This window comes from Dipodomys merriami, unplaced genomic scaffold (assembly GCF_024711535.1).
Source record: "Dipodomys merriami isolate MVZ:Mamm:240054 unplaced genomic scaffold, mDipMer1.0.p SCAF_44, whole genome shotgun sequence".
Classification (NCBI taxonomy): domain Eukaryota; kingdom Metazoa; phylum Chordata; class Mammalia; order Rodentia; family Heteromyidae; genus Dipodomys; species Dipodomys merriami.
Genome location: NW_027206002.1, coordinates 1,077,618 through 1,089,920, shown reverse-complemented (window position 1 = coordinate 1,089,920; position 12,303 = coordinate 1,077,618). Strand labels below are relative to the sequence as shown.

Below are 12,303 nucleotides of genomic sequence, written 5' to 3'. Positions count from 1 at the left end.
GGTTTTTTCAGTTAGTCATGGGGCTTGAACTCAGGGCCTGGGCACTGTCCCTGAGCTTTTCTGCTCAAGACTAGCACTCTGTTTTTCTGGTGGTTAATTGGAGATAAGAGTCTCATGGACTTTCCTGCGGGGCTGACTTGGAACTGCAATCCTCAGATTTCGGCCTCCTGGGTATCTGGGTACCTGGGATTACAGGCATGAGCCACTGTCACCGGCTTCCATCAGGATTTAAAAAAAATACTTCAGGTGACAGTAATATGAGTTGGGGAAGGAAAGGCATGGGATGAGCAGGTCCACTCAAGGGCCTTGGGCAGCCCTGACAAAAGCCATATGCAGTGGGATGGATACTGGAGGGGAGGACGCCTTCTTCACTCGTGTGAGACAGGTTGCACAGGCAGAGGTGTTGTAATGGGTTTCTTGCGCAGCACTTCCGTTGAAAGCAGCTGGCTAGCAATGTGTCAAGGCATATAATGGGAAAGAGGCCCCACCCACCCCATCCCAGGGAAGTGGATCACTCAACACAGCTGCAGAAGGCCACTTATGCAGATGTGGCAGCTGGGCTTCCCTAGGGCGATCACTGAGGCCAGAGGCAGTGCTAAGGCACTGAGAACCTTGGTGAGGTGGGGAGGGAAGGCTGGCTCAGGTAGTTGGTGCTCATGGGAAACACCAAGCTCTGGCATCCAGTCTATGCCTAATACTCTTAAGAACTTGGAACATCTTGCTGAGGTACACATTGGGCTTGGCTCTATTTAGATGACTCAGCCAGGTGCCGGTAGCTCATGCCTATAATCCTAGCTACTCAGAAGGCTGAGCTCTGAGAATCACGGTTCAAAGCCAGACCAGGCAGGAAAGTCTGTGAGACTCTTATCTCCAACAAACCACCAGAAACCCAGAAGTGGTACTGTGGCTCAAGTGGTAGAATACTTGTCTTGAGCTGAAGAGCTGAGGAACAGCACCCAGTCCAGAGTTCAAGCCCCATGACTGACAAAAACAAAACAAAACAAAATAAAAAAACCCCAACCCAACCCAAACTAAAACTTCCCTAACTCTCTGTGAGGTTGGTGGCAACCTTCCTAGCAATGGCTGACTTCCATTCTATTCTGGTCACACTTCAGGTCTCTTAGACCAGATAAGACCAGACCCAGGTTCACGCACAAGTGTTGTGCTCACTGAAGCCCCATCTGCTCTTCCAGGAACATGGATCCTGAACCTCTCTTTGCTGTGGGAGGGGCTGTGCAGAGAGGCCTGAGCAAGCTTCCCCAGCCCTGGGACCTCCACCCCCCACAGTGAGTGGGCTGAATTGCAGGCTGGGATTTGGGGCAGTGTCCCTGCACACCTGCTTTGCAAGAATGAGCTCGAAGTGGCTGGGGCCTCCTCACTAGACAAGGATGCGCGGGGGCCTCATCTGGGTTTACTTGGTTAAAGGACTCCAGGGTGGTGTGGCCTGGAAGAGGACAAGCGAAACTGATAGAAGCCACACTACTCAAAAGGTTAGCTGGGTTTTATGCCCCTCCCTTAAAGAAGCATGGATAAGGGAGGAGAGGTATCCAAGTATTTCCATCAAGATGGCCAACATTTCTGCTTCTCTGCTTTCGGTGTCTTCCCTGTGAGTTAGGATGATACTTAGCACGGCTGAGGGGCCATAGCACTGCAGGGTAGGCCAGAGGAAAGCGTGGGTCATGAGGCTCTACCTGCCCTGTCCCTGGCTGAGACTCAGCCTCCATGTGCCCCCTCCTCCAGTCTGTGAATGCCAACAACGGCAACCCTCACCAGCCACCCTCAAACTAGTCCTTCCTATTGTCTTCTTGAAAAAGCATGTAGGAATTATGCCTTTTTCTTGCTTTAGGCAATCACTGGCCAGAGGAGTTCTTAGAAAGATGTGTGTTTAGATGAAAGAAAAACCAGATTGGACTAGGGCCAGGAAATGGAGACAAGGGAATCCAGGGAGTGTCCTGGGAGACTGATGCAGGCTGAGCTCAGAGGGGGTGTAGTGAATTTAAAATATGGTTGCAGGGCTGGGAATGTGGCTTAGAGGTAGAGTGCTTGCCTAGCATGCATGAAGCCCTGGGTTCCATTCCTCAGTATTATAGAAACAGAAAAAGCTGCACGTGGTACTGTGGCTCAAGTGGTAGAATGCTAGCCTTGAGCAAAAAGAAGCTCGGGGACAGTGCCCAGGACCTCAATTCAAACCCCAGGACTGGAAAAATAGTAAACAAACAAACAAACAAACAAATAAATATATGATTGCCCATTCTCTGACACTTCTCCCATCTAGAGGCAGATCTGTGTCTTTTCTCCTGAATTCTGGCAGGTTTATAACTTGGAAGTGATGTTATATGATTCCCAAGAGCAGGCCATAAGTCAGGCAGCTGGCCAGGCATGGTGGTGTACACACACGTACATATACACACACACACGCACGCACGCACGCACGCACACACGCACGCACGCATGTGCCCGTGCATACCCCCAGGCACATCCCTGTAATACCAGGTAGAGGTAGCAGTGGAAGAGGATAAAAGGTAGAGGCAGAAGGATGATGAGTTTGAGGACAGTCTGACCTTACCTCAAAAACAACCCCCAAGCCAGGCACAGTAGCTCACCCCTGTAATCCTAGCTACTCAGGAGGCTGAGATGGCGGTTCAAAGCCAGCCCAGGCAGGAAAATCCATGAGACTCTTTATCTCCAATAAAGCACCAGAAAACTGGACGTGGCAACTATGGCTCAAGTGGCAGAGTGCTAGCCTTGAGTTGAAGAGCTGAGGGACAACGTCCAGGCCAGAGTTCAAGCCCCACAACTGACAAAAACAAACAAAAACAATCCCCAAACAAGCAAGCAAAAAGGGCTAAGGGCATGGCTGAAGTACAAAAGCATTTGCCTAGCATATACAAAACAAAAACCTGGGATCAATCCTCAGCACCTCCTCCATTCATCCCACTGGCCAGAACACAAAATGGAGCCCAGAGCTCCCACTTCAGAAGTCCAACTGGGACAGACCATCCTTAGGTCACCAGACTTCCCACTAGAAGCTCTCTGAAGAGGGACCATTGGTGGTGTTGGGGAGGGATTTGCACGCTTTCTGTAGATCCAGCATCACCTCTGAAACGCACACCTCTTTGGGCCAGCTTGATCTCTTTTTTTTTCCCACACCTTCTATTCCCTCTGTTCCTCTAGTCCTACAGAGCTCTACCCAGAGGTTACACAACTGGTTTCCTTGCTCAAGGCAAATGTACAATAGCTAGTTAAAAACAAAACACAAAAACAACCATTCCAATAGCTATTTACTAAAAGAAAGGATACCATCATGTTGGGTCACGCCTGTCATCCTAGCTACTCAAGAGGCTGAGATCTGAGGATCTCGGTTCAAAGCCAGATCCGGCAGGAAAGGCCCTGAGACTCTTATCTCTAATAAACCATTCAGAAAATTGGAAGTGGCACTGTGACTCAAGTGGTAGCGCGCTCGCCTTGAGCTGAAGAGCTGAGGGACAGCGCCCAGAGCTAGAGTTCAAAGCCCCATGACCAAGAACAAGAACAACAACAAAAAGAACATCATCACGATAGAATATGAATTCCCTGTAGAAAATAGGAAAATATTGAAAATTATTCATGTTTCTACCAATCCCAAGCCAAGCCACACCAAACATTGTTTCTAGGCTTTTCCACAGATCCAAATCCTCTAGGTCCTCAGCCCACACAGACCCCAGCTGCTGAGCACACGTCACATGTCACATGGGAGCTGTCCTACAGCTTCTGCTTTTGGATACGTCAATCTCACCAAACCCTCTCGATTTTACCACAGGTCGGGGCCTGCCCTATAGGCAGGAAACAGGCTTCAGGAGATCACCAGTTCCCAAGCTGGTTAAGAAACTGGTTGTTTTCAATACCCCAGGCTGAATTCTCTTGCATGTTTTACAAGATTTTTTCTAATTTTCTTCATTCAAAAACCACTCATCCAATTTTCTTTCTCAGTAAGTTGTGCCTACATCAGTCTACTCCATGCCATAACCCTTGTATGGGACATGTAAATTTTAAACAATTTCTTCTTGCTGGGCCTTCAAACAGTTTCCTTTACAAGTAGTGAACTTATAAATATCCTTGTTCACAAGCCTTCACACAAATGTTGATTATTTTATTTATTTTTTGTCAGTTGTGGGACCTGAACTCTGGGCCTGGGCGCTGGCCCTCAGCTCTTCAGCTCAAGGCTAGTTCTCTACCACCTGAGCCACAGTGCTACTTCCAGGTTTTTCTGCTTATGTGGTGCTGAAGAATCGAACCCAGGGCCTCATGAATGCAAGGCAAGCACTCTACCACCGAGCCATCTTCCCAGCTCCATGTTGATTATCTCCATAGGAAAAACTGTGTAAATTAGAATTGTTTGGTCCAAGGCTAGACCCATTTTGAAAACTGCCCCCTTTCCAAAAATGTCAACACATGAGCACACATACACTCTTTGTTGAGGAGTTTTACTAAACTGTTCTTGCTAAGGAAAAAAGAAAGTCCTGGACTCCCTGACATTTCCTATCTTCAGTGGGCCAGGACGAGGCTCTGGAGAAGGTGAGGAAGGAGGCTTTGGAAGGCAGAGACGGAAGGGCATCCTGTGGGTCCCAGCCAACTGTCTCCCCAAGGGAACGACTATTTTTCTGGGTGTTGTGTCTTCAATGTGTTTTCTCCTGAAACTCTGCTAGAATCAGACTGGTATTGTGGGGACTTTCAGAGGCGATGGGGTCACCAAGGGAGAGGGTTCAGTTCTAAGTAAGCCAAACCAGCCTCTCCCTGTTTTCTCGGCTCCCTTCCACATTCCCTCCATATTATGCCACAGTGCAAGAACCCATGCAAGACAGAGCCATGTGATTTTGGACTTTCCCAGTCTCTGAAACCACAAGCCTAAAAAAACTTCTTTTCTTTATAAATCACCCAGTCTCAATTGTTCTGTGTGACAACAGAATGTAAACTAAGGCACTCCAACTCAAGGTGGCATGGCCACGTGTGGTGACGCGAAGCGGTCCCCTATCCTCAGTGATGGACTCTGTCCAGGGAGCACAATTCCCCTGGGCTTCTACTCTGTCTAGTGGCCAACACTTTCAACAGCCTAAACTTCTTTGAGGACTTTCCAAAGACTTTAAGTTGGGAAATCCCAATCTAGACAGAATCTTACTGCTCTTTTACCTTGACCTTGATTTCCTCCATGAGGCTGCAAACTCTGGCACCTGGAGGGGAAAAAAAAAAAAAAAAGTAAATGGTGGAGACAACACCTTGAGGATGGGCCTTAGAACAAACAGAGACTGGACCCAAAGTAAGTAAATGCTGGCCTATCTAGAAAGTTCTTCTAAAGCCTCTGAAATATGAGCGGACAGCACACTGGCCTTGCACTCCAGGGCATTCGGCATTCAGTGGTAGAGTGCCTGCCTTGCATGCGTGAGGCCCTGGGTTCGATTCCTCAGCACCACATAAACAGAAAAAGGTGGAAGTGGCACTGTGGCTCAAGTGGTAGAGTAGTAGATGAAGAGCTGAGGGACAGCGCCCAGGCCCAGAGTTTAAGCGCCACAACCAACAAAAATAAAACAAAACAAACAACCCCCTCCCCCTCCCAGATTGTTTCCTGCTCACTCCCTTGAAGCCTGCAAATGTTCCAAGCTGGCAGAAACGTGCTCTTTCTATCCCATGCAAAGCCCCATACAAACATAAATGATCCCTCCATTCAACTTCATAATATAGCCACTCGTCAGATATTTACTGAACACTTACTACATGACAAAGGCTATTCTAGGACTCTAGAGGGCTATAGTAGTCTCCTTGAGGGTACCAACAACTGAAATAATACCAACAATTTAAATACTAATCATTAGAGGTGGACTAAAAAAAAAATATAGCAGGAAAGGAGGGTAGGGAAGGTGGGAAAGAAGGGCCAAAATGACTCCAGGAAAGGGGAGACACCTGAGAAGGTAGATTAAGAACAAAGACCTAGGAAGAAGTAAGGAGATGAACCCTGAGAATTATTGGGGAAGAAGGTTTCCAGGATGAATAATCAAAGGTCAAGGTCTGGAGGGGAGAGGCTGCCTGTTAAAGAGCAGTATGAAGGGCAGTGTAGCCAGAGTAAAGAGGGGGAGGTCAGAGGGGATCATATACATGGTGGGACCCGGCCCAGCACACATAGCACATGTATAAACTGAGGCTTATTCCAACAGTGGAGCTGCTAAAAATAACATAATATGACTCATATTTTCATAGAACCATACGGGAGGAGTGTTGTGAATGAACATAGAACAGTAGAACCTGTGAAGAGGATGTTGTATTAATCCCAGTGATGACTTGGGTCAGAGAGGAAACATGGAGGTACAGATGGGGTCAGATTCTACCAAGTGGTGCCCACAAGATTTGCTGATGGGCTGGGAATGTGGCTTAGTGGTAGAATGCTTACCCAGCGTGCATGAAGCCCTAGGTTGGATTCCTCAATACCACATACACAGTAAAAGCGAGAAGTGGCATTGTGGCTCAAGTGGTAGAGTGCTAGCCTTGAGCAAAAGAAAGGACAGTGCCCAGGCCGAGTTCAATCCCCAGGACTGGAAAAAGAAAAAGAAAAAGATTTGCTGATGGGTTAGAAGTGAGATTTAAAAAGAGGAGTGGAGCTAGGTGCTGGTGGCTCACGCCTGTAATCCTAATTACTCAGAGGGCTGCGATCTGAGGATCACAGTTCGAAGTCAGCCCAGGCAGGAAAGTCTGTGAGACTCTTATCTCCAATGAACCACCAGAAAACCAGATGTGGTGCTGGGGCTCAAGTGGTAGAGCGCTTGCCTTGAGTTGCATTGCTCAGAGACAGTTCCAGACCCAGAGTTCAAGCCCCACGACTGACAAAAAATAAACACAAAAACAAAAAAAACTAACAGGAGTGGAACTGCAGGGAAATGGATGGACATAAGTACAAACGGCACGTTTTCTCTCATATACAGAAGCTAGATCTAAAATACACCAGGACATGATAAATTATACAGGACTCAAGGCATTCACACACAGTAAGACTAAGGGAAAATACTCTTAGGGGAGGAACGCAAAGGTACAATGCCTCTGTGCCTCTGATCATATACAGAATTTATCAAATGAACTCCAGGAAATGGAAATACGAGATTTTTGCCCTTGTTGCTGTTTTTGTTTTCTTTCTGTTTTGTTTATCTATCTTTCAGAGGGTAAAGGGAGCACAGAAACGGAGGCACACGGTGAACAAATGCAGCAGTGATACTCACTAGACACTATTGTTGAAAATGAACTATACAACTCGTGGATGGAGATGGGAGGGAAAAACTGGGAGGGAAGAGGGACACTGTCCAAAAAGAAATGTACTTAACACCTGAATTCTGTAACTATAACCCCTCTGTACATTACGTTTATTATAATAATAATGGTAATAATAATCACAGGAATGGAGGACTCCCAGGATTTGGGTCTGAGCAGCTGGGAAGGTAGAATTGTCATTTTCTGAATTGTAAGAGCCTGAAGGTAGAGGGCATTTAGAAGAAGGTAAGGACATAGTTTTGGACATGTCAAGCATGAAGTTCCTTTTGGATAATCACCTGGAGAGGCCTACAGACACATGGAGATGTGAGTCGAGAGTTTAGAGGATGAGGCAGAAATAAAGAATTAATATAGCTCTTTTTCTGGTGGTGGTGGTACTGGAATGGTACAGGGCCTCACACTTACTAAGCAGGAGCTCTACCCACTTGAGCCACATTCCCAATCCTTTTTGCTTTATTACTGAGATACTGTCTTCCTTTTTTGCTTAGGCCATCCTGGACCATGATCCTCCTTATTACACTTTCTGCCATAGCCGTGATGACAGGCATGTACCACTATGTCCAGCTTTTTCTGTTGTGATAGGATCTTAGGAACTTTTTCACCAAGGCTGGCTTCAAATCAGAATCCTCCCAATCTCTGCCTCTTGAGTAGCTTGGATTATAGTCATATGCTATCATGTCCAACCTTTTCATTTTTTTTGAGAGAGAGGCTCTCCTTATGTAGCCTAAGGCTTGGAAGCCCAGAACTTGATTGTTCACCCAGGCAATTCCACACCCAGGATTACAGGTGTGCATCACGGTGGGCAGCAGGACATAGCTCCTGAATGCCATGCTATAGGATGAGATCCTCAAGAGGGTGGCTGTGAGTAGGGAAAGCTCTCCAAAGACAGAACCACATTAAGTAGGCTCAGGAAAGGTGAGTAAGGACTCGCATGCACAACAGAAGGAGTTTCAAAAAGAATAGACAATGTACTGTGATAAATCAAATAATACACGGACAGAGAGCTGACCTGAATCCTGGTCATGGCAGGTGAAGCAGAATGGCTTCTGGAAGAATACTTGAATACAAGAAAGAAAAACTGGGGATGGAGGTGTGTCTTCAGTGGTAGAGCACCTGCCTAGCAAGGGTGTGGCCCGTGGTTCAAGCTTCATTACCACTGAAAAAAGAAAAGAGACAGAAAGGAAAGCTGAAGCCTTGGATTAGGAGACTTGTGACTAGCAACAGGATGGTTGGAAACAAAGAGGCCAGGGTTGAAGGATCATATGAGCAACTGTTTCTCCCTTCATTTTCCTCAAATACAAAATTCAGAGCACAAAGCAGGCTCCTCCATGACAACTGTAAACAGTAACTAAATGTTGCTGATGCTGGCCCAGCCTGGTTATCAATTTCATTCCTGACCCCCATCAGCTCATTATCTGCCTGTTTCTAGAGTCACATCCAGTTATTCCCAATTTTTTTCTCAGTTGTGTATAGTAGCCTTAGGACAAAAGTCTTGGGTTGCTGAGCAAGTCCCAGTTTCAGACCAAGACCTGCCCTTCCCAGATGGGAAGCCTTAAAGAGCAAGACAGAGCTGCTGCCCTCATAGACAGGTAACCAACAAGCATATAAGTAGGCAGGCAGATCATTTCAGATGTGAACCAGCTCTATAAAGACAAATGAGCCTAAGAGACAGGATAAACGTGGCAAGACTCCTTCCCCAGTCCTGGGGCTTGAACTCAGGGCCTGGGCACTGTCCCTGAGCTGCTTTTTGCTCAAGGCTAGTGCTCTACCACTTGAGCCACAGTGCCACTTCTGGCTTTTTCTGTGTATGTGGTACTGAGGAACCGAACCCAGGGCTTCATGCATGCTAGGCAAGCACTCTACCACTAAGCCACATTCCCAGCTCTAATCAGCTAGTTCTCTAGAAGGTTCCCATTCTGTTGCTCTCAGGCTTTCCTTATGGCTCCTGCAGAATATGTAACTTAATTTTTTTTTATTATAAAGGTTATATACAGAAGGGTTACAGTTACATAAATAAGGTAAAGAGTACATTTGTTTTTGGATAATATCACCCCTTCTCTCACTCTTCAGTATTTACACTCTTTTTTTTTTTTTTTTTTTTGGTCCGGTTGTGGGGCCTGAACTCTGGGCCTGAGCACTGTACCTTAGCTCTTTTTAGCTCAAGGCTAGTGCCCTACCACTTGAGCCACAGCGCCACTTCCGGCTTTTTTCTTTTTGCTTATGTGGTGCTAAGGAATCGAACCCAGGGCCTCAGGCATGCAAGGCAAGCGCTCTACCACTGAGCCAACTTCCCAGCCCAGTATTTACACTCTTGGAAGAAAACAAAAGCCTAGGACTGGCTAGGTCGAGCCAAAAGAAAATTCTCTCCCTTCTCTCTCCAGTGTTTACCATGATTTTTTTTAAAACCTCTATGATTATAAAAGGCATATATTTTCACTGATAGAGATTTGGCAAATGCTGAGAACAGAAGACATCAACAACAACAAAGAAAAACATGAAAGTTGTAAACAGTTCTGCTACAGATAACACATTCTCTAAGATGTATCTGCCCAGGCTGGCTTCAAACTTCCATCCTAAGATCCCAACCTCCTGAATAGTTAGGTTTACAGGATTACAATTCTTGCTTTTTTTTTTTTGGGTCCGGTCGTGGGGCCTGAACTGTGGGCCTGGGCGCTGTCCCTCAGCTCTTCAGCTCAAGGCTAGCGCTCTACCACTTGAGCCACAGCGCCACTTCTGGCTTTTATCTTTTCGCTTATGTGGTGCTGAGGAATCGAACTCAAGGCCTCAGGCATGCAAGGCAAGCGCTCTACCACTGAGCCACCTTCCCAGTCCCACAATTTTCTTTTTGTGAATGAGCTCATGTATGTTGTATTTTGTGACCTAAATTTTGACTAAGTCTATTATACTTTTCGATCACTAATTTTCTTCTTCATAGCAATTTTTAAATGGCTGTGTAGTATTTTATTACTTTCAGATTTTCACGAAAGTTTATTTAATCCCCAAGCAATTGGCCCTTTAAATTGCTTCTGTGATTGCTATTATGACTAAAAGTTCTAGTGAACATTTTTTCTTTCCTCTGTGGGGGTAGAGGTTGCAAATCTCTATTTCCTGGAATTAAAGGAAAGTGTCTCTGGTCAGTGGCCATGCCACAGGTCTCACAGCAGCAAGAGGCAGCCTGAGGCCAAGGGTGAGAGAGGACAGGAACTGAGCTCCTAACACAGGGAGCCTCAGACAGGAGGCTAATTTAATGCCAGGACTGTCTGACCCTGTCCTTTCCTAAAACCCTTGAGGGCTTCACCAGTAGGAAAACAATAGGCCACTCCCAAACTCCAGAGAAATCCCAGGGGATTCCCCACCGCACCAGGAAGTGTCCCTTTCTGACCCCAAAGACCACCCCCATCCCCTTGGGAAAATCCCCTTGGAAAAGCTCCTCCCTCCCTGGGGAAAGTATCTAAATGGTCGGACATGGTTTCGGGGTCAAGGTTGCCTGGGGAATTCTCTAGAAACGGGGCTCTACTGAAATACCAGCTCATGATTGCTCACAAATCTTCAATTCCCCCAAGGGGCTGCCAGGGACAGTCAGGACATGAATGGAGTATCCTGAGGTTAAGCAAGCTCTAGAGAGTGGGGTGGGAAAAAGCACAAACCCTGTAGGCCATCAGGTCTAGGTTCAAGTCCTGGCTTGGACATGTTCCAGCTTATTTGGGGAAAGTGACCATCTGTGGAATGTATGCAAGAGCCACAAGGGAAAGACTTGGTGTTTTTGTTTTTTGTCAGTCATGGGGCTTGAGCTCTGGGCCTGGGCGCTGTCCCTCAGCTCTTCAGCTCAAGGCTAATGCTCTACCAATTGAGCCATGGCACCACTTCCAGCTTTTTCTGCGTAAGTGGTGCGGAGGAATGGAACCCAGGGCCTTGTGCATGCAAGGCAAGCACTCTACCACTGAGCCACCTCCCTTCCCGGCCCTTGGTGTGTTTTATTTATAGCTAGATCTGTAACAGGCCACAGTAGTAGGTGCTCAGCCAATACGGTTCCAGGTCAGTGCAGGGTGTGTTCTGAGCCTTAGGAATGCTAACTCCCACTGCACAGGCTTGTGACTGAATAAAACATAAAATACATGGGTGTCTAGGATACAACCAACACTAGAGTCAGAAGCTCTGGAGGGCTGCTTCTATTAAGCCCATGCTACCCACTGCCCAGTCAGGAAGTTTACTCTTTTTAGATAAAATTTGTACCCACTCCATTTACAACCACACCCAAACACACGCAGTACAGAAGGCACCATGTTTATATGAGTGTGTGTGCACATATATACACACGCAAACACACATGTGTGTCCTAGTCCAAATCCCACCTCCTCACGAGGCTTAAGGACAAGAAGTGTGCCTCTGAAGATCGCTATGCTGTAACAAACAAGGTTATTATTTCCACTGTGCAAATGGGGAAACTGAAGCTTAGAAAGGTTAGGTGCCTTGACCAATAATTGTCACAGCTGATGGAGCACAGATCTGAGCCTGGTTCTGATTCCTGGGTGTGTGCAATTTTCTTTCAAAGAGGAATGGGGGAGAGAAAAGATGGCAGGCCCAAGCCCAGACGGATGATATCCTTGGGGAGTCAACAAGGTCATCATTTTACCTGAGCCCCACCTCATCTCCTGTGGATCTTTCATGTATGTATGCAGCAGCGGAGACTCCCAGAGGCCTTGAGTTCATGCCAGTGGGAGGAGGCTGCCTCTACCACGTGCCAGCCCTGTGAGCAAGAGGACTGAGATCCTCAGTGTGGGGTGAATTGGTATTGCTCCAGCATTGGGCATGGAGGCTACAGGGAACCTGCTCAGGAGCTAGCCTATCTCCCCACCAAACCACAAGTGTCATGTGACTCCAGGACCCCAGTGTGCCTGGGTTAGAGAAGGCTGACTGATGGAGAGATTCCAGCATCAGGCAGAGAGGGCAAGGGGGAAACTAGCCCTAAACCAGGAATGTGGAGAGAGGGAACAAGGAACCCCTATTAGACTTGTT

General features: G+C 46.9%; 1 protein-coding gene across 16 annotated transcripts in view; it reads right to left on the bottom strand.

Annotated features, from left to right (window-relative positions):
- The window catches only part of LOC138807897 (uncharacterized), an 81,075-nt gene that overhangs the window by 30,101 nt on the left and 38,671 nt on the right, over positions 1-12,303 (bottom strand). For 9 of the 16 annotated variants that reach the window (XR_011366326.1, XR_011366327.1, XR_011366325.1 and 6 more), the window contains exons 3-4: positions 8,297-8,443; positions 5,167-5,207 (exon numbers count right to left, since the gene is read on the bottom strand). Coding sequence is in view for 7 of the 16 variants with exons in the window: in XM_069993708.1 (XP_069849809.1) it covers positions 5,167-5,207; positions 8,297-8,443 (188 nt within the window). In the remaining 9 variants the exon portion in view is untranslated. Of the gene's footprint in view, positions 1-3,483; positions 4,357-5,166; positions 5,208-8,296; positions 8,444-12,303 lie in introns of those variants that run through there. The other 7 variants (XR_011366331.1, XR_011366330.1, XR_011366332.1 and 4 more) reach the window with 2 other exon arrangements.